The 27968-nt window shown below is 40.3% G+C and overlaps 3 protein-coding genes and 1 long non-coding RNA gene across 7 annotated transcripts; 3 read left to right on the top strand and 1 right to left on the bottom strand.

The window, feature by feature from the left end:
• Positions 1-63: 63 nt before the first annotated feature.
• CUNH6orf120 (chromosome unknown C6orf120 homolog) lies at positions 64-7120 on the top strand. Of its 2 annotated transcripts, XM_033234193.1 has the most exons (2): positions 76-153; positions 365-7120. In XM_033234193.1, exon 2 carries the CDS (start codon positions 405-407, stop codon positions 978-980), a length of 576 nt encoding a protein of 191 aa, XP_033090084.1. In that variant the 5' UTR covers positions 76-153; positions 365-404; the 3' UTR covers positions 981-7120. The 2 variants fall into 2 exon arrangements, with proteins under 2 accessions (XP_033090083.1, XP_033090084.1); XM_033234192.1 differs by having other exon boundaries at positions 64-7120.
• PHF10 (PHD finger protein 10) lies at positions 1867-22503 on the bottom strand. Of its 3 annotated transcripts, none has more exons than XM_033234188.1 (12): positions 22299-22503; positions 19428-19534; positions 17224-17354; positions 16250-16333; positions 14575-14708; positions 14327-14476; positions 13388-13497; positions 11068-11221; positions 8243-8398; positions 3619-3727; positions 3141-3329; positions 1867-2062 (listed from the first exon to the last, which is right to left on the bottom strand). In XM_033234188.1, exons 1-12 carry the CDS (start codon positions 22383-22385, stop codon positions 1977-1979), a joined length of 1497 nt encoding a protein of 498 aa, XP_033090079.1. In that variant the 5' UTR covers positions 22386-22503; the 3' UTR covers positions 1867-1976. The 3 variants fall into 3 exon arrangements, with proteins under 3 accessions (XP_033090079.1, XP_033090080.1, XP_033090081.1); XM_033234189.1 differs by having other exon boundaries at positions 16250-16327; positions 22299-22462; XM_033234190.1 differs by lacking the exon at positions 19428-19534 and having other exon boundaries at positions 22299-22439.
• On the top strand, positions 9844-27930 carry LOC117096862. The gene is made up of 3 exons (XR_004442682.1): positions 9844-9879; positions 24970-24973; positions 25434-27930. It is a non-coding gene; the product is annotated as an uncharacterized LOC117096862 (long non-coding RNA).
• On the top strand, positions 22522-24501 carry LOC117096859 (lysine-rich arabinogalactan protein 19-like). The gene is given in 2 exon segments (XM_033234191.1): positions 22522-23607; positions 23610-24501. Coding segments are annotated over 2 exon segments (1110 nt in total). The 5' UTR covers positions 22522-22581; the 3' UTR covers positions 23694-24501.
• Positions 27931-27968: the final 38 nt, after the last annotated feature.

Genomic DNA, 27968 nt, shown 5'->3' with positions numbered 1-27968 from the left:
CTAGCGCCCACGCCCCTTTCACTATCTCGCGGCAGCAGGCGAGGCCTCGCTTCCGGCCTGCTCACTTCCGGGACAGCGTCACTTCCGCCTCCCTGGCGAGGCTCCGGCCTCGGGTCCGGATGCGTAAGGTTCGGCCCCTTGTGGGGAGCGGTGGTCAGTCCGAGAGTGCCATAGCGGCCCTGCCCCTGCCCCTGGTGGGCGCCGCGCTAGGGGGAGGGGTTAGCCCACCCCCTCTTCCCCGGAGCCTCACGCGGGTGGGAAGGGACAGTCCCAGCGACAGACCGGGCGCCTGGACGCGCCGTGGCCCCGCGGGCGGACGACGGGGACGGGCTCCGGTACTGAGCGCCTCCCGTGTCCCCAGCAGCGCTGACCCACTTGCAGACCCCGGAGCTGACCTGCCAGCCATGGCCGCTCCCCGAGGGAGGGCCGCGCCCTGGACGATGGCCCTGCTGCTGCTCCTGACCTCGCAGATACTGTCCCCGGTGAGCTGCGCGGACGAGGAGGAGGTCCCCGAGGAGTGGGTGCTCCTGCACGTCGTCCAGGGCCAGATAGGCGCCGGGAACTACAGCTACTTGCGGCTGAACCACGAGGGCAAGATAGTCCTCAGGATGCGCAGCCTCAAGGGCGATGCGGACCTGTACGTCTCGGCCAGCAGCCTGCACCCCAGCTTCGACGACTACGAGCTGCAGTCGGCCACCTGCGGCCCGGACGCTGTGTCCATCCCCGCGCACTTCCGGCGCCCAGTGGGCATCGGCGTCTACGGACACCCGTCCCACCTGGAGAGCGAGTTCGAGATGAAGGTGTACTACGACGGCACGGTCGAGCAGCACCCGTTCGGCGAGGCCGCCTACCCCGCCGACGGTGCAGATGCCGGCCAGAAGCACGCTCGTGCCCCGGAAGACGCCTCGCAAGAGGAGGAATCTGTTCTCTGGACGATATTAATTAGCATTTTGAAACTGGTACTTGAAATTCTCTTTTGAGTCATTGACCACGCTCTGGGGTATAAAACCCTCCGTCTGTGAAGCTGATTGCAGTTTGCTGTGAACCTTGGTACTTGTACTTGGTTGAAGTTCTAGTTACCTTTTTCTAGTCAAGGGATGGAAAAATAAAGCCATACGCAGTTTTGTTACCTCAGTTACCCCCAAAAATAGGAAAAGCAGCAAGCACAGTATTTTCTTTTAAATATCAAAACTCCTGTAAAAGGACTGTGCACAATAAAGTGTTTAGACTCCGTTTTCATTAGGCAGGTTGACTAAAAATGATTGCAGTATCTTAGGTTTATATAAAAAAAAAAAGTAGAGCAACCTTTCATGCTGTGACACAGATCGAAGGTTGATACTTTGTAATTTTACTCTGGAGATTCTAAGCGAAGTTCAAGGTGTAAGTTTTCAAGTTACTAAAATCAAGTTGGAAATGATTTATGTACACTTCCCTGAGCCTGGACTAAAGCTTCGTGCCTGTACCCCAAGTAGGGATGGTACTTTTCTATACAAAAGGGATTTCCTGGCAGGCAGGTATTTACAAGCTTTGTTCCTGTACCAGTCCAATAATGACAACTCTAAATCCAGCTGCACCAAATCTTAGGCCATTTGTCATACCTATGAAAATTCTTTAGTTATTAAATAACTTTGTTAATGCTACCTATGGTAGGCCAGAAACAGTGTAGATTAGGAAGTTTCATGAAAATTAACTTTTGGGGCTATGGAGAAATTAAGTATCTTAAGTTGCTAAACATTTCCACTGAATTTTTGGAGTGAGCCAGGGTTACTATAAAATACTTTGGAAGATGATTTCTCTACCTGGAATTAGTTTGGAGGGTAAGAGTAGCTTTTAACAGAAATAAATCAACTGCAGATTTTAAGCTCATAATTTGCAGAAAAAAAACTTTTATTGGCATAAAAATGAAAATGTTGTAAATAAATTGGCACCAAATATTCCACTTAAATGCATATACAGTATTAGAGTCAAAAACTATTTTATCCCTCTTTGCTGTTTTTCCCCCTTCTGCCCACTTTCCTGGGTGTTGGGGGGGCTCGCTGACAACAGTCACAAATCCAGCGACCTAGGAAAAAAATTGTTAATATGGAATGAAAAATTATCTTTACAGGACTGAATTTTAAGCCCATCTAAACTCTTCTTCCTTAGCTATCACTAATGATATTCCTCTGTGGATTTTGTGGTGAAACAGGCACTATGAGTTCCTTAAGGAGAAAAATGTAAACTTAAAGTAATCAATGCCATGCAAAATTCATTGCAAGTCAAGGGGGATGGGAGAGATGCAATGCCATACAATGATACGGACCTTTAAAAAAGTACAATCTTTCCTGAAATTCAAACACTATCATACTTCCAAAGTTCAATACATACTTCAAAAGTTCAAAACCCATTCTGGAATTTGGCTTTTTTAAGCCTTTTTCTCTCCTGCTCACTGGCAGCTGTGTGTCTTAACAGCATTCTTTCAAGTCCTGGTGTACTCTGCTGACAGCACTTTAAAACTTTTAAGTTTCTAACAGCACAATGATAAATTGTACCACATACTTGATCTGAATTACTACAGAAAAACAATTATGTTGCTTGCTTAATGATTCCCAGGAAACTTCGTTGTAGGCATATGTTTTATAAGACTATTACACAGTGTTAACTATGCAAGAAAGTTCTAAAATTACACAATTATCTGTGTAATGTTTTAGTCCAATTACTGTGATTTAGTCAACTGTGTTCTAAAGTTACCTGGAATTGTCATGCTGCCTCAATTTACAGAAATCTGTAATCGATTTCTATAGAAATGTATAAAGACATAGTCATTGTGTTAAGTTTCTAAATAGATAACATAAAAATAAAGGCTTTGAAACAAGATGATGCTGTTACTTAAGTATTTCAGTAGAAAAACACCAGCTCATATAGAACTGTACTTCCAAAACTTAGTCTGGGCATTCTGGCCTCTCATTTATCCTGTAGTTGGAATTGTCTGGGGATGAAAAGCTGATGGACATGACCCATATAATCACAGCTTTGGTCATATTTGCACATAGGAGTCCACAAGCTCTGCATGTCATGATAACGTTTATGCAGCCTTTTGGAGTGCAGTGCTGGGAGAGTCTTATCACCCAAAGATAGTTTGTTCTTTTTTTAATCTTTACCTGATGGAATAGCACCAAGGCCCACACAAAAAGTATGATAACCTCTGTCACACACATCACAGAACATCATTTCTTCTTCATGGTGGGGCTGTCCACATATAATGCATGTTTTACATTCCATACACTGCCATGGGTAGGTCTTAATCATAGAAACAAGCTCCACTGTCATATCCAGGCAAGAAGGGTGGCCTAAATCAAAACCAGTATTAGTAGTATCTCACATAAGAATTTTTAACTTAATATGGCACATAAAATGCTAGTTTGCTTTAGGACTTGCAGAGAATAGCTATAATGTCAAATCATCAAAGAGAAATGAAAATACAATGTAGAAGAAAACACATGGACTGTGTCTGCCTCACAAGCTACCCTGTGTATTTATTTGATGACTCTGGTTGAAATCTACCTGAAACTATAAATTCTAGTTTTTGAACCAACAAATACGGTGGTTAAAATTTTAAAAAGACATTTCAATACTTACCACTATTCTCACATTGGGAGCAGTGTATAAGTGATTCAGCCTTTCCTTTCTTGTTGGACTCCTTACCCTTCAGACAAATTCCACATATAGCATTTGGAATGACCTTTGGCTGGAAGGGTAGAAGAGGGCTATAAATTCATGCCAGAAGAGCTTACTATGGGTTTAAAAGGAATTCTGTTATTTATTGCCCTATTATTACTTTTGATAACTTGCTAATGACCATTTTGAAAGACAAAACTTGACAGGAGTCTGCCTGCAATGTAAGATTGCTTACTGAAGAAAGCATTAATTTCATCATAAAATTTTGTAAAACAGCATGATCTCATAAGATTAAATGTAGAATTCTATACTCCCTACATGCACAGTAAGATCTGTTTAATGAATGGAAGGAAAGCCTAAATACAATGTCACATGTCACTATTAATTGGACAAGAAAATCCAAGTAGCAAATGACCATTAAATGTGAGACTTACTCTAAAGAGAAGACCATTTTAAACAGCTTATGCATTAATTTTAAAAACTGCTCTTTTCCAAAACTGTAAAACTAGATCTATAAAATATAAGTTAAAAAATCAGTTTATCCTCATTGGTATAGTGGTACTTTTTAAAAAATCAGTTTAAACATTTTTAATTGAAAGATGTCTCATGCATACATTGGCATGTACATAAATGTTTGTTGAAAACTTAGTTGTGTGATCATTCTCTTTGCATGTCTAATAAAAGAAGCTATACTTAGAAGGATTTACTATAAAATAATGTAAAATTATAAAAGGGAAAAGTTAAGTTTTCAGACAAGCAAAAAAAAAACTGTAGTCACTTAAAAAATACACAGACCCTCTGAGTACTACTCATCTTTCAGATTAAAAACATGCATGGTCCAGTGAAGGTGTTTGAATTTTAGACATATTTGGTAACCCATGGAAATGACAAAGGAAAAAGGGTTCACTGCACTTAAAAGTACCAGGGGAGGGAGGGCATCCGAACGTCACGGCCTTGACTGTTATGAAATGACGTTCACTCATGCTATAGGAATAAGTAAGTAACAGTGGTAAAAAAGTAAAAGCAAGCATGGGCCAAGAACGAAATGGGGTAAGGGGACATACATACACATGCACACACACACACGTGCACACACACACATAGATGAACTGGGAAAATAATTATTTTAATTAGAATTGTTTCATTTCTGCTTCATTCCCACCCTGCCAAATGCATCCCTTTCCTAATTTACTGAACCAAAAAGGAACCTAAACAAAACTCAAACTTTGTACATATTCCAGCTTTGAAATGTCTCACTGCCACCTTCATAACCTGTTAGACCTAAACAATTTGTTCTTAATTATTTTAAGTTTTGTACTTTTTAAACTATCTTTCTTTGCAAAAGATGACAGAGGCATTCAAAAATAATTTTTGGCTTATTTATTTAAAAAAAGTCAACCTTATACATAAATATAATAAAAACAAGAACTCTAAACAATCACAAATGTCTCTACAAAATAATAAATATCATGGAAGTTAAACATACATATAAAACTTTACTATTAAACTAATTTCCTGTATGTATATTTTTATACCCTGCTCCCCCCAACAATAGGATAGTGTCACATGCTCAAACCATTTAAGTCTTGCAGTGTAGTTACCCTCTGTTGTTACTGCTACATTCTAAACATAAGGTTCTCATTGTGTGTTCCTATACCTAAATAAAAACAGCTAGGAAGTGCACTTCTAGAATCCAAGTTCTGGTTCAGTTTTATGATCATATCTGTACCTGCCATCATATACAGCAGAATGCTATCTCTTAATCCATCAAAACTAAGAAATCTCTTTTGGTTATGGTACCTGTACTAAATGTAAAAGATATACTTATTTAATACTCATAGTTTAAGTTAGATACTGGCATAGTAAGTACTCTAATATCTTTCACTAAAGTCAGGGAAGTAACCAAACAATATTAAATTCTAAAAACAGAACTCCTCATAGGAGATTCTTTACAAAACAAAAGCCAAAAGGAATAAAACACAAGGGTAGTCATTCACATTCTAGAGCAATTCAAGTTCTACAATCATTAAAATATACATTAAACACCTATGATAAAGGGACACCAAAAAATTGTAGGTTTATTTCTAAGTTTAAATCATAATGCTTTGTTAAATCACTTAGTTTTTCTTACCCAACAGTCTTCATCTTGATGAAAACAGGGCAACATGAGAGAAGGGGAAGAGAGACAGCTTTGTAGCATTTTCTATGATGAATGCTGCAGCTCAATACACAAAGCATCTGCCCTCTCTAAGAAGCCACAGTGCTGGCATCCAGGACTTTACACAGCAGATAACAACCGTGGCTCAGAGAAGCCAGTCTCAGTGGATTGCACAGCTGAGGGAGGGGTTAATGTGCAGCACTCTCCCCAAGGCCAATGGAACACACTCCCATGTGTGTCTGGTTGAGACAATCAGTCTACTTCAAATAACTGCAACATCATCAGTTTCACTACTGACAAGAAAATTGAAATACTCATCCTAATAGCTCTCAGCATCTCAAATAAAAGGCTCACAGTACACTTACTTCTCTACTTGAAAAACAGCCAGAGATAAGACTTTCATGGTAGCAATAATATAGTATAGATTTTAATTATATATTTATAGGCTGGAATCCTAATAATTATGCTTTAAATTTCAGGTTAATGTAACCTAAACAATACTGTCCTACGAATTAAGGGCAAGCACTAGTGAATCTTATTAAGCAAACCGACAGATACATTACTTTCTTGAATCTCATATTTTATATATATATATATATATATATATATATAAAATATATATATATAACATGACCTTTAGCTTGAAGTACCCTAATATTTAGGCACATCTTGGTTTAATAATACTTTTTATAAAGAGGTTAACTTTTAATAAACATGTTCACATTAATGTATGACTAGATACTGGTTGTTCCCATCTTTGAAATACCTGAAACATTTTTAGGTACTAAAAATGTTCAGATTATGTAAAATATAAATTTTGCATATCCTACTTGAGTACTATTAGGTTCAGTTAATCTATATGATTTCTTGTATACTAAATCAATGATAGTGTTAAATAGTTCATTTCCAGCCTGTATTAAAACATCTATTTCAATATTCTCTCTTTTTAACCCATGATCAATCAAGCTTACTGTTGGAAAGATCTACTTAGCACTCAAGAGTTAACAGGACACTGTGCTTTGAGCGGCCACTTCCATTTAAAGCTCTTAGCAGACCAGTAGAACACACTCATTCATGCACACTGTTTCTGAAATTTCATCTTTGGAGCTCACTTGCTTTCAGTTATTAAGCATTAATTTATATATTTAAAGAAATTAGATAAGCTTTATATGTAAAAACAAGTACAAAAATCACATAGCTGCAGCCTATTGCAGCCACCCTTGGAAGCCAACCCTTGCTGAATTAAGCTTAAAATTTGCTTGCTATAGGCTACAAAAAAAAAAAAAAAAAAATTTAAGTTATTTACATAAAAGCATTTTCTAATAAAACATGAAATACACTAATAGGTCACTTTTTTTACTTGAAGAAAGGTAAATGAACATGTTAGAACGTGTTCTAGTTAGTTTGACGGAAAGGTAACTAACTTCAGCCTGTTCTTGTGAATTATTTATCACAATCACAGTTCTGACATACAAGGTGTTTAACAATTTCACTTGGCAAAACTTCCTCATCAGCTTACTCTAAAATTTTCCTTCAATACACCTTCATAAGTGCAATAAAAGCATGTTCTAATACATTTCAGACCAAAGAATCAAAAGGTAGTATATTTTACTACCACCATCCCAAATATGAAACTGTACAGCTAATTCTTCCTTTTATGATATTCTTAAATCCCTATATGCAAATAAGGCTACACACCTCTCACCTCACTTTTTCTCCAAAAGAAAAGGGAGGGGCAGACAGAGGGAGGAAAAGTTCAAAATATAATAATAGTTGCTGACAACCTACTACTTTACTCTGAGGATAATCAGATCAACAAGTTAACAAGTATGTTTTAATTCTTGTCATAGAATCATATAGGCTCTTTACCAAGGTTATGCTAAAAATCACACAATGTAAATACAGGTTTTATTATTTTCTATCCCAGAGTTAGCTAAATTTAGCATATGGATCAAATAATCCTTAGATTAAACCCAGATCTTTCTTAATGAAAGGCACTAAAAAATGCAACTTAGTCTAACAGTATACCCACTCATACTTCAGCTCAGCAGCTTTAGCTACACTAAATGCTGGGGCATTTAAAATGCCAAATAATTATGATCTTTACTCCAAGGAAAGAAAATATAAACTTCTGCCTATGAAATAATGTTTTAAAAACCCATACTTGCCTGGTTATTATTTCAAAGAAAAAAGACTTATAAATTGTACATATACAGAAAACAGAAGCTAAACCATAGCCAAAAGTGACAGAAAGGCCACCAAGGAAATAAAGCAAAAAAGAAAGCAGCAGACAAAGGGCACACCATAGAAGAACAGCTAGTGAAGTACAGCAGGCAGAAGTTCCACAATCGTGAAAGTCAAGTTAAAATATTTCAGGGAGAGAGGCTGGTCAGTAAAGAAGCTGAGTCAGGGGCTTTTTTCTTCTACCTTGTACCCAGGAACTGACTTGGACAGTACAGAACGTTTGGGACCATCTTTTCTTGGAGTGGCAGCTTTGTCTTTCGATTTCTGTCTTCCCTGGAGAGAATCCTCCTGGCTGTCAGGAGGGCTTTCTCCTTCAGATACATTGCCAGAGGAGCTGTCCTGGAGTTTAAAAGGCAAAAACAAAGATTCTTTGGAATTAAAACAAATTTGGGTTTGGATTTTGAAAACTATGGAAAATATTCAAAAAAAGTTTTAAGGTCTTATCAATTTAAAAATAAAAAGATCATTCTAAATGTTAAGAAAGCTTATTCCAGTGGAGACGAAAGTAACTTATGTTAAAAATCATTCATCTTTCTTCTAAGTATGATATTGTATAAAACTGATTCCATTCATATCAGTGCCTTCATCAACTTTGTTTTCTGACATAAGTCACAAAAACGCAATTATCCGCTTTAGCTACTATTATACGACACACAGCTTCAACATCACTTTCCATGTCACAAGGGAACATATTTGTTTCACACAAAAATACATTGTTACAAATAAGTGTGGGTATTTTCACTGAGTACTAAAAGTCGTTAAGGAGGTCCTTAAGGAAAAATGAAGTGCTGCAGTTAAAAAAAAAAAAAGGCCGGGCGCGGTGGCTCAAGCCTGTAATCCCAGCACTTTGGGAGGCCGAGACGGGTGGATCACGAGGTCAGCAGATCGAGACCATCCTGGCTAACATGGTGAAACCCCGTCTCTACTAAAAAATACAAAAAACTAGCCGGGCGAGATGGCGGGCGCCTGTAGTCCCAGCTACTTGGGAGGCTGAGGCAGGAGAATGGCGTGAACCCGGGAGGCGGAGCTTGCAGTGAGCTGAGATCCGGCCACTGCACTCCAGCCTGGGCGGCAGAGCGAGACTCCGCCTCAAAAAAAAAAAAAAAAAAAAAAAATTCCTTCGAGTACACATTTATGTTTTCATCATGTTAAACCATGCAGAGCCAATCCCTCAACTATCTACAATAGGATGTGAAAGATTGTATATATTCAAGGTTTAAGACCTCAATATCTAATGATTTAATTATTCATTTTATAATTTAAAATTTTCTAATTAGAACAACTTTCATATAAATTATGAAAATTATAAATGAAAAAATTAGATTATCTAGAGCCTCCCTGATAAACACACACTGACCAGAAACATGAATATATCCACTTCATCTTTTTTCTGGATGTCCACTTATATACATAAAGATACCGAGACTCACACATACCCCTAACCTCATCGTGCCCTCATTTTTTAAAACACAAAACTGGATTACACTGCGTGTGTACGCATGTGTGTGTTTTGGTTTTTTTTTTTTTTTTTTTTTTGAGGCGGAGTCTCGCTCTGTCGCCCAGGCTGGAGTGCAGTGGCACAATCTCAGCTCACTGCAAGCTCCGCCTCCTGGGTTCACGCCATTCTCCTGCCTCAGCCTCCAGAGTAGCTGGGACTACAGGCGCCCGCCACCTCGCCCGGCTAGTTTTTTCTATTTTTTTAGTAGAGACGGGGTTTCACTGTGTTAGCCAGGATGGTCTCGATCTCCTGACCTCGTGATCCGCCCGTCTCGGCCTCCCAAAGTGCTGGGATTACAGGCTTGAGCCACCGCGCCCGGCCAGTGTTTTGGTATTTTTTAAAAGCATTATGTGCATGTTCTCACAATCATTACATATTCTTTGAACTGCATTTCTATCCTATAAATGTAATATAATATTACCCACTGTGGGCATTAACATTTATTTGTAACTTCCAGCATAAAAAATACTGTAAACACTCAAACAGACCTTTTTTTCTAATTAAATTTTTTTCAGCATCTGATTAAATCCTTAGGATAAATTGTACTAGTGGATTTGCTGGGTCAAATTCTGTGGAACTTAAATTGGTAAGACTGCCAAAACGCTTTCCCATAATGTTGGATTAGTTTACACTTTTCCTAGCAGTATGAAAGGGAAGTCAGCTTCATCACCCTTTGCATGCCATAGCTCCCCTTTCAGCAACATAACAGGAGAAAAGTTGTATCACCCCTTTAATACTTGAACAGCATCTTATTTTGCATAATATGTATTACTAAAGATGTTTTAGAAGCTGCTGGTGACAAGGAAATAATGTCCATTCAATGGTAGCACAATCTCACATTTAGACTGGCTTCAATGAAAAGTCTGAAATAGCCAGTTACTTAAAACACAATGCTAAAGAAATTCAAAGCCCTATGTCATCACTGGGATCAAAGCCCTAAATGGTTTACATCAAGGGGATTCCGTTCTCTTTCAGGTCCACAGAATACACCAGCTGCCCATTGTCTTGCAAGCGCATTTTGCTACAAAAAAAGAGTCATACAGGAAAACCCAACAAATTGCACAACATATTACTAAACACAATATTTTCCTATAGGAAGCCTAAGATTAAGCAAAAGAAACCTAAGTTAATGCACTCCCCTAAACTAAGAAAACTACATTTCTATGTCAAGAGATCAAATTCTGTTTTGTTCAATATTTCAAGCTAAAGAGACAACAAGTTGAATAAACGACTGTAAGCTAATTTTCCAATATCCTTGCCTAAATTGCTCATGGTAACTACAAAGGGGCGATTTTAAGTATAAATCTTACCAAAGGCCACACACCGCTTGTTTTTTATCAAAACATACTATAAATAACTTTTCTTGATGAATACTTTCTGGAAATTACATGCAACCATCCTTTTTCAAAGACAGGGTGATGACAGAAGTTCAATATAACATTCCAGGAAAGCAACTAGCAAAAATTCAAAGAGAAAGGAAATGCTTCCTACTAGAGAGAAATGTTCTCACCGAAGTGCCTTTGTTTTTCCGTTTCTCGTCACCTCGACCATCTTCGCCATCATCTGAATCACCGTCACTGTCTAGAGCAGGGAGCTCAGGATCCAGAGGGGGCTCATATAGGGCTGTGTTTAATGGCAGATACCGCAGCTCATCTGGTGAGTACCTGAAGTTCAGAGAGTTTATTTTTGGTTTCCCTTTATTATTAAATATAAATAGACTCATCGTTGACCTATGAAGAGAGCCTTAAACTTCTTGAGTAACCCCAAAGACTTCCGAAAAATAGAGTATTAATTTTTCATTTTTGTCATCAAGTAGGGTTAATTAATAAAAAGCCTGAAAATCTTTTCACTAGACTTACGTAAAATATGCATTTGATTCTTACTAAGAGATAATGCACCTCTCCTCTTTGCCCTCAACCCAAAAAAACAAAACAGTAAATAAAATGTCTGTAGCCCCAAGTCTGACTGCCAGCTCACATCCACCTCCACCACTGTCCCAGGTCTTTGCTGCTTCTCTGTGCTATCACTCCACTTGTAAAACAGGCCTAATAATGGCATCTACCTCATACACTAGTGCATGGTACATGATATTACTTAAGATAATATTAATATAGAAAGCAAAATTTTTAGTAACAAATTATTGTAAACAAATTTGGGAAGCATGTATTCTAACAAATTTAATCATCTATTTTTTCTGAAACTAGATTGGCAATCTCTCCCCCTAGGTCAGACAGCAATGCTTTGTGCCACCTCTATTCTCACCCTCAGTAGTCCTCATTCAGGAAGCGACCCTGGATCAGGACTTCTCCAACTAAGACAACACACCAAAAAGCAAAAGGGGTGGTATACTTGCATATGACTTTTAATAATTTGCTGACACCAAAATAAAATTTTTAAAAATTAAAGGCCAGGTGCAGTGGCTCACGCCCGTAATCCTAGCACTGCGGGAGGTCAAGGTGGGCAGATCACCAGAGGTCAGGAGTTCGAGACCAGCTGGCCAACATAGTGAAAACCTGTCTCTACTAAAAATACAAAAAATTAGCCGGGCGAGGTGGCGAGCACCTGTAATCCCAGCTACTCGGGCGGTTGAAGCAGGAGAATCACTTGAACCCGGGAGGCGGAGGTTGCAGTGAGCCAAGATCATGCCACTGAACTCCACCCTGGGCGACAGCATGAGACTCCATCTCAAAAAAAAAAAAAAAAAAAAAAAAATTGAAGAAAAAGTTTTAAAAAACTGCTGCCCATGATTTAAATATGAATTAAAAAACCTTTTTAATTTAAAAAATTTCTGCCCAAGATTTGACTTTCAAATGGTGTGAGTTATGATACTGTACTTTAAATTCTATTCTCTAAAAAAATAGTCTATTATGAAAAACATATGGTTCCAGAGTAAGGCTTAAGGTTGAAGTAAAAGCTGAGACTTTAAAACAAAACGGGCTGGGCGCAGTGGCTCAGGCCTTTAATCCCAGTACTTTGGGAGGTTGAGGTAGGCAGATCACAAAGTCAAAAGAGATCGAGACCATCCTGGCCAACATGGTGAAACCCCACCTCTACCAAAAATACAAATAATTAGCTGGGTGTGGTGGCATGTGCCTGTAGTCCAAGCTATTCGGGGGGCTGAGGCAGGAGAATCGCTTGAACACAAGAGGCAGAGGTTGCAGTGAGCTGAGATCGCGCAACTACACTCCAGCCTGGCAACAGAGCGAGACTCTGTTTCAAAAAAAAAAAAAAAATCTGTTAGCCCTGTTTTTTTTCAGTTACATTCAGTTTGGGAATGGGAGATAAGTAGCATTTAGGGGCCAGACTGGAACAGCAGCCAGGCCAGGTCAGCAATGTGGCTGGGGCACCTAGGTGCCCGTGCCTGCCCCTCTGCTCCTTCTCTCATCTTCTCTGCAGTAAAAGTCAGTGTTTCTCAAACTCTAACCTGCACATGAATTATACAGACATCTGTTAAAATGCAGACTTTGAGTCACAGGTCTAGAATTGGGCCTGAGATTCTGCATTTCCAACAAGCTTCTGAGCAATAATAGTGCTCTGGACCAGAGAACATACCCTGAGCAGTGAGGTGCTACAGAACCCCCAGCATCTGTCTCTGACAAACCCAAACAGAATGGGCAGAGACAGAGGCATCCAGACTTCATCAGCATATATTCAAATTCTGACTACAGGGTGTTGTTTACCACAGAACCAGAGAAGAATAGCAACACAAATCCTATACAGTATCTTACGGTGATATCTATAGACCCCAAAATTGTTAGGAGGCAAGTACAAAAGGCTCTGAAACCCCTTACCAACAGCCAATACCAAGTGTAACTAAAACTACTAAATACCTTTTATAATATTCCTGGAACTGTCCGGGGATGAGAGCCACTGGGTAAGAACTGACCTTTGTTCGCTCTGTTGGCAAAACTTTGTACTTCCCTTGAGGCACCTGGATAACCTATGTCAACATAAAGAGAAACACAAAACTGATTCCATGCTCAGAATCAAGGTTTTAGGAAGAGTCCCCACATGCTCTCCACTGAACGCCCACTTCTCCCTAGAAAAGCTACAATTTTAAGAGATATTGGGAGCTATAACCTAAGAGGACAGTTGGTGCTTTCAATTCTATATATTATCGTTTTAGAAGCCTATTCTCCTGAGGAATGGCAATGGATCTCCTGCTCGCTACTTAACAGCAGAGTGATCTGGGTAGCTTATACGACCTCTCTGTAGCTCAATTTCTTTATGAAATGGAAGTAATCCTAGTTCCAACCTCACATGGTTACTGTGAGAATTAACAAGCAAATCTCTTTTAAAAACTCTTGGGACACATAGCAAGTATGATATGTAGCAATTATTAGTCTCATTTAGTAGAATTATCAACCATAAAGCAAAAGACATCTCACAAAAAAATGTAAATTGAGTATTATTAAGCACAGCATTAAAAATAGTATCTCAACTTCCGAGGAGGAAAAAAACACATGGCCAACATGGTAAAACCCCATCTCTACTAAAAATACAAAAAATTAGCTGGGTGTGGTGGCAGGCGCCTGTAATCCCAGCTATTAGGGAGGCTGAGGCAGGAACATCGCCTGAACCCGGGAGGCGGAGTTTGCAGCAAGTCAAGATCACGCCACTGAACTCCAGCCTGGGCTACAGAGTGACACTCCGCCAAGAAAAGAAAAAAAAAAAGGTGGTACAAAAAGTAATGATAAAGGGAGTAATCGGCACTCTGCAATAACAAGTAATAAACTAAGTTCAGGGGTACTAAATTTAAGTTATCCTACATGTGTCTGCAAGTCAAAATAAGCTCTTCTTTCTTCCATGCGTTCCCGGTTTAAGTTGCTATTAAATTCAGCTGCCTTTTTGGCAGCTTTCTTAATATACTCAGGCACTTTACTGGCTTCAACTTTCTGAGTATTCTGTTGTTGCATTTGCTGGAAAAAAAAATATACAGTTAGAAGTCACATACAACTTTATAAAATGTCATTCTCCCCAACCCAAATAAAAAATGCCAGTCACCTCAATTACTTACAGAATACTCCTTATAATGGTCTGTAATTCGTTGACGTTCTTTTTCTTGTAGAATAACAGAATACTCAGCATGTTTGGCTGGATATTCTTTTATCATTAAATCAATCACTTCATCACTGCGCAATGCTGTTAAACCTATTTTAGACCAAAAAATAAGAAAATAAAGAAGCTCTTTTAAGGATAAGTGAACAAAAGCACTCTTCAAAATTTACTTCTTCAAACCGCTCCACATTTTAATGGTTTTCCAATAGCCAAAGCAAAATATCTTAGTACATTGGAAAATAATTAAACTTAATATTAATAATATAAACTCAAGCAATTAAAAGATTACCTTGCAAAAGGCAAATATATCAATTTTTCAATCCAACAAGTTTATTTTTAAGATTCTATGTGCTTTGAACATATATCCCTTTAGTTAGAAACAACTGTTAAATAATGAAATGCACTATTAACAAGTACTACAGAATACTGGATGAATAAAGGAAAAAAATTCGTTGCATTAAAATGTTTGTGAAAGAAAGATTACAAATAAAGCACGGACATAATTATACAGAACTAACAACTGAACAAAATTTGCCTTTTTGCATTTTACAGATGTGGTCTCGTCATCTTGCCCAGCTGGAGTGCAGTGGCTATTCACAGACATGATCACAGCACACTACAACCCCAAACTCCTGTGTTCCAGTAATCCTCCTCCCTCAGCCTCCCAAGTAGCTGGGACTACAGAAACACACCATGCACTCAGCAAAGAACCTATGACTTAAAAAAGAAAATTGTACAAGCTTTGCACACAAAATACAAACACTCTGAAAACTGTAAAAATTATTAGACAAGGGCTGAGCATGGTGGCTCACGCCTGTAATCCCAGCACTTTGGGAGACCAAGGCAGGTGGATCTCAAGGTCAAGAGTTCAAGACCAGCCTGGCCAATATGGTGAAACCCTGTCTCTAATAAAAATACAAAAATTAGCCAGGTGTGATGGCATGTGCCTATAGTCCCAGCTACTAGGTAGGCTGAGGGAGAATTCCTTGAACCCAGGAGATGGAGGTTGCAGTGAGCTGAGATCGCGCCACTGCACTCCAACCTGGGCAACAGAGCAAGACTCTGTGTCAAAAAAAATTAGACAATTATACTCTGTTATAGAATAGAGGTTGATCCTTGACTTGCAATGGAGTTACATATGATAAACCCATCCTAAGTTGAAACTATCCTAAAAAGAAAAAACATTTAATACACCTAACCTACCAAACATCTTTGCTCACCCTAGCCTACCTTAAACCTGCTCAGAAGACTTACATTAGCCTACAGCTAGGTAAAATCATCTAACACAAATTTTAATATAAAGTGTTGAATATGTCATGTGATTTGTTACATATTACACTGAAAGTGAAAAGAAGAATGGTTGTATAGACACTTGAAGTATGGTTTCTACTGAATATGCATTACTTTCACACCATCATGAAGCTGAACCTCATAAGTCAGGAACCACATGTGTGTTCAAGCTTCATTCTCCTGTGCATTTTAACAATAATAAAAAAATGAAGTAAATAACGTAGCGTTTAAATAGTTCAATTTATTCTATTAATTTTGTAAAATATTTTAGGAAAGAACATACTTATCCAATATCATCTCATAAATGTTCAGCTTGAAAAATTCACATTAAAAGCTATTCTTACCTAGAGTGCACTGAGTTTCAGTAATGACATTTAGTTCTCTCAGGTAGAGTTTCTCCTTGTGAGACAAATCTCGTCGCTCTAAATCTCCAAAAAAAAGATCAAAAGACTATTAAAAACAGCAAAACCTTATGCATTCATAAACCTTTTAAAAGCTTAAAAAGCTTGATTTTTTAAAATATTCATATTACATATTCCAAATATTATTAGAGGCTACAAAAAAATATTACAAATTCAAGAAATAAAACTCAGCAAGACACAAAAGTTAGAATAAAATAGAAAATAGAATAATCCAAAGTAAGAAGGTCATATAAATAACTATACTAAACTAGTTCATGAGGAATAGCCTTTCTCAAATTCAGATATGGCTCATATAGCTAACTCTATTCCTTAGATCAAGGGACAATGGTAAAAATCCCAAACTTGACTATAAAATGATTTGTTCTAAAATTTTCCCCAGGAAATTCACCTTTCCCATTTTGCTTTTAAATCAGTTTATGAGCCATAGAAACTATCAATAACAAAAAGAGATGCTGAATGATAGTAGTAAATGAAAAACAGCCAGGCGTGGTGGCTGACACCTGTAATCCTAGCAATTCAGGAGGCTGAGGCAGGACAGCTTGAAGTCACGATTTGAGACCACACAGGGCAACATAGCAAGACTTCACATCTCTAAAAAAATAAAAATTAAAAAAATTTGCCACGCATGGTGGTGCACACCTGTAGTCCCAGACACTTGGAAGGCTGAGGCAGGGGGACAGCTAGCCCGGGAGTACAATGCTGCAGTAAGCTATAATCGCACCACTGCACTCTAGTCTGGGTGACAGAATGAGACCCTTAGTCTTAAAAAAAAAAAAGAAAAACAGCAAGCACAAGAATATAAAATACATTATAATCTATAGAAAAATTCAGAAGTTGACAGTGTATCATAAAGAATTACTATCGATTATAAATTAATCTATTATATAAACCAGTACCTGGATATTTCCTTTTAAAGGAGGTCACACCCAAATATTCACTGACTTGTTCTTGAAGCATATAGTATTCTCCTGTTTCATCCGGTGGCCACTTGTACTCTATCAAATTTTCTGCTGGATAGTAACTAAAGCTAAGTACAGAAATATATATTATGCATTAAATGTGGCTTTCATTAATTTTTAATCACTTTTATTGAGGATATTTTGAAAACTATTTTAAGTATTTAAATTATTTGCCTCCTATGACTTGACTTCCTGTGTATCAAAGAAAATTACAAAACAGGTACAAGGAATGGAAATAATTATCTGGTCTACCAAGTCAAAAAGGTACATTGAAAATAACATCTTTTATACATTGGGAAAAATCTAGAATCACAATTGCTAAGAATGAAGGCATTTTTAGTTTAAGGGACCTATGAGGGTAAAGCAAGGTGATGATGATATCAGCTCTGAATTCTTTCTCTTGGACTTAAAATGCATAGCCAGTATTTCATCTACCCAAGGAATAATCAACTTCTGTCTCTTGTCTACTGTTCAGTGAGTCATAAATAGCTGAGAAAACAGAACTCTTAAAGACCTGTATCTTAGTGCATCATATCATAAACCATAACTGTTTGTTCTCAGATATTCTACAAACCCAGAAGCAAAGAATAGACCTAGTTTGAAGGTGCCAGGGTATCATAGTCAATCTCCATCCTGAGTAACAGAGCACAGTTCAGGATCTGGGCCAATTCAACCTCTAAATCAGACACAGTAAAGTGACACTATGTTATGCATCCATCTATTTAAAAAGTAACCTTCAAAAAGAACGGTGTTCTCAAAAATGGTGCTGGGAAACTGGGTATCCACATGCAAAAGCATAAAATTGGACCTTTATCTCATATCACAACTCAAAATGGATCAACAACCTAAATATAAGAGCTAACTAGAAAACTCTTAGAAGAAAACATAGAAATCTTTCACAACCTTGGATTTGGCATTACATGTGACACCAAAAGCACAAGCAACAAAAGAAAAAATAGATGAAAAATTTGGGCTTCATTACAATTAAAAATTTTGTACACAGACACTATCAAGGGAGTCAAAAGACAACCCATAGAATACGAGAAAATATGTGTAAATCATGTTTTTGATAAAGTATTAATACATAAAATATATTTTAAAAACTCCTACAACAACAACAAAAAAAAAACAAATACAAAATGGACAAAGAACTTGAACAGACACGTCTCCAAAGAAGCTATACAATGGCCAAGAAGATGAAAAGACGTTCAGTATCACTAGACATTATGAAAATGCAAATCAAAAATCACAATAAAATATCACTCCACACCCTTTAGGATAACTATTATTTTAAAAAGTGAAAAATAACAAATTGGTGAGAAAGATGAAGAAACTGGAAACTGTGAATTGCTGGTAGGAGTGTAAATTGGTGCAGCCCCTGCGCAAAACAGTTTGGCAGCTTCTCAAAAAATTAAACAGAGGATTACCATATAATCCATCTACTCTATTCCTAGATAAGCATCAAAAAAAACTGAAAACACAAACTCTGAACACCAATGCTCACAGTAGCATTCTTTACCTTGGCCAGAACGTGGAAACCGAAATGCCCAACAACATCTGAATGGATAAACAAAATGCTGTATATACATAAAATGGAGTATTCAGCCTTAAAAACAGAAGTCTGACATATGCTACAAGGATGAACCTTGAAGATACTCAAAATTCTAAGAGAAATAAGCCAGCCACAAAAGGACAAATATTTTATGGTTCCACTTATATGAAGTACAAAGTAGTTGCATTCGTGGAAACAGAAAGTAGAATGATGGTTGCAAGGGGCTAGGTAGAGGGAGAAAGGGAAGTTATTGCTTAACGGTTATAAAGTTTGGGGTAGTGGAAAAGTTTTGTAAATTGATGGTGGTAATGGCTGTACAACACTGTGAATGTAACTGATGCCAATGAATTTCACACTTAAAAATTGTTCAAATGACCAATTTTATGTATGTATGTATTTTACTATCATAAAATTGTTTTTTAATTACACTCAGTAGCAAGACCAACTTTGGTGGCACATTATAGAACAGGAAGAAAATATTCTACAATTTTTAATAATTGCCTTTGCCAGAGCTGGGGGAAAGAGGAGAGGATGTTAAGGCAAAGAGAAACATCACAAAAAATATTAATAACCGGTAAAATGACAGTACCCAAGATCTTGACTTGAAGTTTCACAACTCCTAGAACTATCTCCTGAGCCCATTCGCCTCCTTTTGGATGGCTGGGTCCCATCATTTGAATTATCTTCATTATCATCCTATACATTTAAAAGATTCAAAAATAATAATTAGAGAAAGAATAAAAGAAAAATAAGTCTCAATAAGTGAAAGACTGTCTAAGGACAAGTAGTCATACAAGCATTAACTTCTTATTATAATTAAAAGGGACCAAGAGTTTGGCATGAGCAAGACCTGGAATAAAATTTAAAACTGATCTTCAATCCAATCAAAATAAGAACACTTTCAATTAACCCGTAAATGTAAATCTGCTTTTGCTTTCTTGCCAACTGAGGTTGAAATGCTTTCTGCTCTTCATAAACACATAAAACTGCTGCATCACTCTAGGATTAAAGCAAACTCTCCTACCCAAGCCCAGGGGGAAAAAATGTATGGATCATTTACAGCTCTCAGTTCAACTTGGAGTCAGTTCACAGGACTATTTCAATTGACTAGGCATTTATGTCCCCATGAAAAGGGGACATACAAGACTGAAAACAATTCTAACTATTCGCTCTTCTTCTTACATTGCTAAAGGTTAGCAAAAATATACCCTAGTAAGGGTCATCAATCTATAATATAGCAACACACACTTCAAAAAAAGAACCTTGAGAGGGGGAGGAGAATTTTTTTTTTTTTTAAAGAAGAGGCTTATATATTTTTAATGTAATACATTATGTGGCAAGAACATCAAGGTTATAAATTCAAACACTGCACTCAGAAAAAGTATCAGACGTTAGGAAATTGATTTATTTACTTATCAGCCAAGGCTTAAGGTCTAAAAAAAATCACAATTTTTTTAATGTAATATATATAGCTTTTAACGCTAATCCAATTTTGCTAAATATCATGGTCTTCTTGCTACATATTAAAATGAAAGAAATCCTACAAAAGAATATAAAGTGGCAATATGGTATAGTGGCCAGGCATGCCAGAGCTGGACGGCCTAGGTTCTCACTGGGCACTGTCCCTTACTAGCTGAGTAAGTTATTCTCTGTGAGCATCTCCTTATATGAAAATTTGAGACTATAATAGAGCCCTTGTTACATGGCTAATTCAATGATAAATGAGCTACTATATTAAAAGTACTTAGAACAAGGACTAGCGAATTATCTGACAAATATTAGTTAAAATGATGATTATGATAACAAAGTCTCAAATGTCCCCAGCTCCTAGGAATTTACTGGTTCCTTTCCAAATAGTAAAATATATAATCTTTTTCAGTCCTTATAAAATTAGCATTTCATTAAAGAGCTCTGCAGTCTAAATCTACTCTGAAAATTTGCGTAAGTATCACAACTGCAACATTTCATATTCAATACTCTTAACTCATTTTAAACATTCCAGTATTTTTTCTATTTTATTTGTGAGCATTTTAAGGATTTTTATGTCCTTAAACTTAAGTATACTTCCCTTTAGCTAAAAAATTGAGACACTCAAAAATATACAAAAATAGTTAAAAATGCAAAGTGCTCAAAAAAGCTGAGACTACAATTTCATAAAGTGTTTTAAATTACTACTACAAATTCTAGACAAAGGCATTATAATATAAAGTGAGCATCTGGGCAGAGAGCCTTTTTCTAGAGAGAGGCAGTAACAGCAATATTGTTCCCAATACACGACGGAATAAGGTAAGAATTTCCGTGTAATCGCAATACTGATACAGAGGCCCATGTTTTTAAAGACTCCCAAATGTACTAAATCAGAGATGTGCCTTCCAGAGTTACAGGTGGTTTCCACCTACGGATCAGATGAATTTCTACGCATCACATCCTTCTTAAGGCTCAGGGGTCAAGAATGCACTCAGCGGGCACTAGCTCAGTGCCCTCCAGGTGCCCGGCCAGACGTCAAATGCTGCAAGTGCAAGGATGTGCATTCAGAGTCTTACAATCTAGTTACTTCCATTGGCGAGGGCCTTTGAGGAATCTTCAAAACCAGTCTTTCTCTTAGGGCACGACAGACGTGCGCAACAGGAAAGGTTCCCAGGCAGGCGCAGCCCCGCTAGGCTGCCACAGGATGGCTTGCCCCGCCAACGCGCACACCGCACACCGCACACCGCACGAAGGCTGGCTGGCTCTGAAGCATTTCAGTTCCCGCCGCCTTCTAATTTCAATCCAATTTCAAGTTTCGAGGCTTTTAAAACATCATTACTCCCTTCCAACCTTCTGTCACAAACTGCTCGCCTAACTTTGGAACCAAAACGTTTTGATGCGTGACACTCTACTGCTCATCTCCATTTTCTCCACAAACACCAATTTTTCACCTCCTCAAGCAGTAAAAAGTTTTAAAAACAGACTTCCGCTGAAAACATCCGGACGCTTGCGTATTTACTTAGTTATTTCACTAAGTTCACTAACTGAGTGTGTTGATTTTCCATATCGTTCGCCACTCGGTTTTTTGCAGTAAGCTTTCAAACACTTCAGCAAACTATGCGCGGAATGAAGACTGAGCGAACGCGCGCTTCTGCAGGCCCCTCCGAGGCCAACTCTTTCGGCCCCGGACGCGTTCCGTTCCGCGGCTGGCCCCGGAAGAGGCGTTTAGGGGACAAGCTTGTCAAGCGGGGCCCGCCGCCAACTTCGGGGAAGCCGCGCCGCGGCCCCCGCCCGCCCGCACTTGTTGCTCGCTAGAGGCCGCGGGCTCCCCTGGGGGCCCCGCCTGGCCGACCACCCCCGGTTTCAGGCGCGGAGCCCGGCCTGGGGCCCACGCCCCCGAGAGGCTAGGCGGCCGCCAGCGGGCCTGGGCCGAGGCCCCGGCACACGGGCCCCGGACGGGGTCAGGGTCGGGTCGCACCGGCCGCTTCCTCACCTTCGGGGACTGCGCTCCGGGGGTAGCCGGGTCGCTGTCGCACGGCCGCGGGGACAGCGCAGCCCCGGGCCCGGCCGCCGCCGCCATCAGCCCGAGCGCCCCGCGCCGCCGCCGCCGCCGTCGCCTCCGCCTCGTCCCGGCCGCCGCCGCCGCCGCTGCCGCCGCCGCCGCCGCCGCCGCGCGGGCCCCCCGCCGCCCCGGCCCCGCCCCCTCCGCCCGCCCGCCCGGGGGCCGGCCCCTGCCGCCGCGCGCCCCGCGGCCCGCCAGCGCCGCCGCCACCGCCATGGCCGCCGCCAGCGCGCTGCCCGCGCGGGAGAGCGCCAGAGGCTGGGAGGGCGCGGGGTTGCGGGCCGGAATGGAGGCCAGGCGGCGGCGGCGCTTCTCTCGTCAGCCCAACCCGCCCGGCCGCGGCCGCCGCCTCAGCACCGCCGCCCCCCACAGCTCCGCCGATGGCCTAAGCGCCGCTGCCCCCCACAGCGCCGCCGCGGCTCCCTTCAGCCCCGCCGCTCGCTCGCCTCAGCGCCACCGCTGCCTCAGCCCCGCCGCTCCCCTCAGCCCCGCGACCGCCTCAGCCCCGCCGCCGCCTGACTCCCCACGGCCCGGCGCTGTACTCGACCGCGGCTCCCCCCAGCCCGCGGCGCGCCCCACCTCCCGCCCGCCCTCCGGCCCGCCCCGGCCCGGCTCGTCGCCACTTGGCGCGCTCGCAGCCGCCCCCTCCCCGCGTCACCCTCGCTCCCTTCCTCTCTCCCGGCTGCGCCCGCCCTGCCCCGCCCCTCCCGGGGGTCCCCGCTCCACCCCCTCCCTGCCGGGGGTCGCCCTGCTCGGAGCAGCCGCGCGGAGACTGCGCGGCCTCCGCCTCTGTGCGCTCGCAGCCGTCGCTCCTCGCCCGCCTTTGTTCTCGGGCCGCCCCTCTCGCTGGCGACGCTCCGAGAGAGCCGCGGAGCCACCTGCCAGGGCCGCGCTTCCCCGAGCATCCAAAGCTGCCCCCGGGGGCTGTCGACGCCCGCGCCGGAGCGTGCGGGAGGCACGGCGGGAAGAAGTCGCTGAGATTTGGCCCTCGCGGCTTTGCGTTCCCGCGTGGTTGATGCCTCCGCCGAGAACGCGGTCGGCCGGGAGCCGGGGAGGAGCCTGGACGCTGGCCTGGCAGGTACCCCCGCGAGAACGCGGGAGCCGGTGTGTTTCAGATGCATTTATTACTGGTCTCGGGCTGCATCAGGGCACTTCTAGGACCTCACTAAAAACAGCGGAAAGTGAGGCGCCGAGCCTGGGTCGGGGCGGCCCGCCGTACAGCTGGCCTCACGGACTCCATTGCCTGTGTCTGCAGATGACTTGTTCTGGAGAGTAAAAAATGTTCTCGGATTTAAAGTACAATCCTGTTTCCTTTCCATTCATTAGTGTTGCCTACATTCAGCAAACAAAAGTTGGTAAAGATAAAGGGATTATTTCTAGCGCATCACATTGACAAACACCGACGTTCACACGCCCAGTCCAGCCTGGCTCACTTGCCTCCGGTCGGAGAGGTCACCACTGACAACGCCGGGCCTTCAAGCCACTCCTAATCCAGCTTCGTTCTCTCAGCCGCAGCCAGACCAGTCCTACTCTCCTCTGCCCCACCACGTGCAGGTGTAAGCTTCCGCTGCACTCCTTGTCTGAATCCGCCAAGAAACTGCATCTTTCAACTAAATTCTTTTCACTGATAAGGGCCTCCAGTCAGATTCTCTGGATAGAGTTTAGTGTTTTGTTTTGTTCTGTTTCGTTTAAAAAAAAAAAAAAAAAAAAACTCTTCAGCTATTTGGTACTCCTTTCCCTCCGGGATTTTGTCTCTAGATTGTGAAAGCTGGCAGAAGATGGAGTCAGGGAAAGCCATGATGGGAAGGTTCTCACTAATAACTGCCTGATATAAATAATTGGCACAAAAGACTGCCAAAACCACAACCTTGCACAAAGGCCACAAAACTACACAAAAAATGCTTCAAGGACATTTGCGCTGCAACTGCCTGTCCAACCTTGGACTGGCCATCCCCTTTGTTACTTATCTTTGTAGCCAAGGATAATTGTTTCAAAACAACTTATGTAATCCTCCTCATTTTTCCTTTCTAAACCCCTTGTCTTCCTTTACCTCCCTGAATACACCTATAGTTTACTATGACACCATATTCTACATTGCAATGCCAACTCTCGAATATTTGTCATGTCTGGCAAACCTGCCTGTTATTTAGATTGACAAATTCAAATGCAAATTTATTCCAGAGTCAACAAATACTGATTCAGTCTTCCGATGTGCAAGGCAAGGAAGAATATTAAGGAGGCACTGTATATATTAGATCCCTGCCTATAGGCAGCTTCAACACTAACACAATATGGTACGAATATATAATTGTACTTTAAGGCAGCGTAACTGGGAAAAAAACTAGCAACTAAAAAAAAAAAAAATGGAGTTTACTACCAACTAAAATAATGGCGGTTTCAAGGTTGACAGAGAATTTGAAAACTGCCTTAAAGACAGGAAAGATACAGGTAGATGTGCAATGGAAGTAGACATTGGGTTTCAAGCCCCAAACAGGCTGAGGGGTGGTAAAATAGACATATTCAGGTACATCAATCATTCCAGTTTGGCATAAGAATAAGGTAAATGAAGATGGATTCTAGGAGTTAAGGATGAAATATGTAGGGAGGTACTATGATGTAATGGAGAGAACAAAGATTTAGAGTTAAGACTTTGGTTTGAATCGCAGCAATGTCACTTATTAGCTATGTGATCAAAGGTAAATTAGTTAATCTCTCTGACCCTCCATTTCCTCATTTGTATAACAATAATGTCTAATTATTCCACAAATATTTTATGGAAAGCCAAGTATTAACTAAGAACTATGTTCAATGATGAAGATATAAAAAACCATTTATTCATTCATTCATCAAATACTGCCTTACCGTTTACTGAGTTAGGCCCTGGAAATATGGTAATAAGGGGGAAAAAAAAAGCATGAAACTTATATGAGACCACTTAGATTATGCAGATATAGGTGAAAATAAGGCCCAAGACCAAGAAATCCAAAGGTATTCAACTTGTGGAAGTAAGATAGAGAAGGAAAAAGAAGAAAACTAAGTGTAAAGTGCTGTAAACTGAAAGGAAAGAGTGTTTTAAAAAGAGGGACTGGTCACCTCTCCTAATGGAGAAGTATGTTTGTAAAGGAGTTATTATAATGATGAGCCATGAAATCTAAGCTGGACAAGGCAGGAAATTTGAGGGCTATAAATGGTGAAAAAAGTCAATGAACTGGAGATTTCAGTAAGATTGGAGAGTGGCTGTCTTCAGGGTACTAGAGGTGGTGAGCTGGAAGGACAGGAAATGATTGCATGAGAATAACTTGCTTGAAATAAAGATTTCAGAAGTCATATTAATATTGGCAAGAGCAAGGTCTAGAGGTAAAAGGCAACTGAATGTGAGTTGGTTAAGGAATTAGAAAGTAGCATACAGACAGTCCTAGCTTGGCGTAGTAGAACATGACTATAAAAAATGACCATGGAAGTTGAAATTGTGCAAAGTGATCTTAATAATCAAAGAGAAAAATTAAAATTGTTCTGTGACACTTAAGAACTTTTGTTGAAACATCAAAAACTCTCTTACTGCTAGATAGACATATATCAGGAATTTTTTTAAATTGTAAAACTGACTTATTTAGTATGCCACAATTTAAAACATGAGAAACATGGAGAATCAGTCTTTATTCTTTATAAAAAACAAAAGTAAACAAAAAAACTTACCAATAGTGGTGTGAACTGTTTGCCTCTTCTCATATGATTAATCTTCTGTCTTCATAAATTGTCATTCTGCATTCTAAGGTTAGATTAGCTTCCAACATTTTGTCTTTGCATTTTCAATCTTGTAAACTATTCTCAGGAATTCTTCAATACAAAGTGTATCAGCAGCACTTCCTGTGGACCTCTTCACCCTTTTGTCATAGCCACTTTACTCTCTTAACATTAATCAATTCATAAAATGATGAAACAAGAATTTACTGGCTGAAAAAGGTTTTTATTTAGTCTCTTTGTAATTATCATTTTCTTTCAACAAGACAACCAACTTCAACACTTCGCCCGAATGCTAGCCAGACTGATTGGGAATAAATTTAAATGTATTACAGTCTTCAATCAAAAGCAGGAAAAAGTCTTTATATCAGCCATAATTTGCATTCTCTTTCTAGCGCAATTTAAACTAAAAGATCCTGAAGCAACCTTACGTTCTTTTTTCTACTCACTGAACATTTTCTCCATGGCGTCTATGGTGCCTTTTGCGTAGGCCAAGGTCTCATCCTATCTTTGCTTTGCTTTTGTCATTTTCAAATTCCCTAATCACGTCTAATTTCATTTCAGCATTTTTTTATTTGCTGTACTTTCATCTTTCATGTGCAATTCCCTTTCAATGATCCATTTTTGTAAAATACCATGTTAATTTATCACTGGGAAAAAGGAAGCTATATAACTACATGCTTTGCTGTTTATAAACTGAAAAACTGAGTAACAGTTGTGCAGTGACCAATATCTGACAGACTCTGAAAGAAGGACTGTGATATCTGCTATGGACTGAATGTTTGTGCCTCACCCGCAAATTCATAAATTGAAGCCCTAATTCCCAGTGTGATGGTATTTGGACGTGAGAACTTTGGGAGGTGATTAGATTTAGATGCGGTCATGAGAGTAGAGTTCCTACGATGGGGATTAATATCCGTTCAAAAAGAAGAGACACAAGATTCATATTCCTTCTCTTTCTTCCTCTCTCCCCTGCCCCTACCCCCACCAAGGAAAGACCATGTAAGGACATAACCAGGAAGAGGGCCCTCACCAAGAACCCCACTATGCTGGCACCCTGATCTCAGACTTTCAGCCTCTAGAACCTTAATAAAAAATATTTGTTGTTTAAGCAACCCAGTCTAAAGCATTTCATTATATCAGCCCAAGCTAAGACAATGCCCGACTGTTATTTACATAGTGATCTGTGAACTGAAGAGCTAGCTGTGATTTTTGTTCTTTATGCAATTCCTCACATAAAGTTAATATGCCATCACAATTGAAATGTGAACCACGTTGTTGGGGAACTGGTATTATTTAACTAAACCACAGTAAATGAAATTTGGCTTGAATATTCTCACAGTGAAAATTGCACAGTGCATACTAGAACCATGCAAAGTGAGGACTACCTTGTTGGATGGTTCATCTATGTGGATGTTGAAGTCCCAAGGAAAGATGACAGGAGTTGGGTGGGGATGAAGATTATAATCCAGTAGCTCAAGTTTTCAAGTGATGGGGAGGAATAAGCCAGGGACTACAGGCAGCAGAAATCAACAGGTAAAATATTATATATCCAGATAGCATAAATTTTCAGGAGACAGAATTTTTTTTAAGGTCAAAGGGCTTACCTACCCTAACTCCTGGCTGTAAGTCATCAAGGGTTGAGAGGCAAAAAACAGCCTTCATTTGAGAGGGCGGTAGTGGCATTCCTCTTCAGGGAAAAGTCAGATTGCTTTTAAGGAAAGGAACTCAAAACGCATGTGGAAGAGCGGTTGGGAATACAGAGGAACCTGATGAACCGTACAAAGAAAGTTCCCGCAGGCTGCGGTGGCTCAGGCCTGTAATCCCAACACTTTGGGAAGCTGAGGCAGGCAGATCATG

The sequence above is a fragment of the Trachypithecus francoisi genome, unplaced genomic scaffold (genome assembly GCF_009764315.1).
Source record: "Trachypithecus francoisi isolate TF-2019V2 unplaced genomic scaffold, Tfra_2.0 Lachesis_group15, whole genome shotgun sequence".
Taxonomy (NCBI): Eukaryota; Metazoa; Chordata; class Mammalia; order Primates; family Cercopithecidae; genus Trachypithecus; species Trachypithecus francoisi.
Note: the sequence above shows the minus strand (reverse complement) of the source record. Positions and strands in the feature narration are given on the sequence as shown.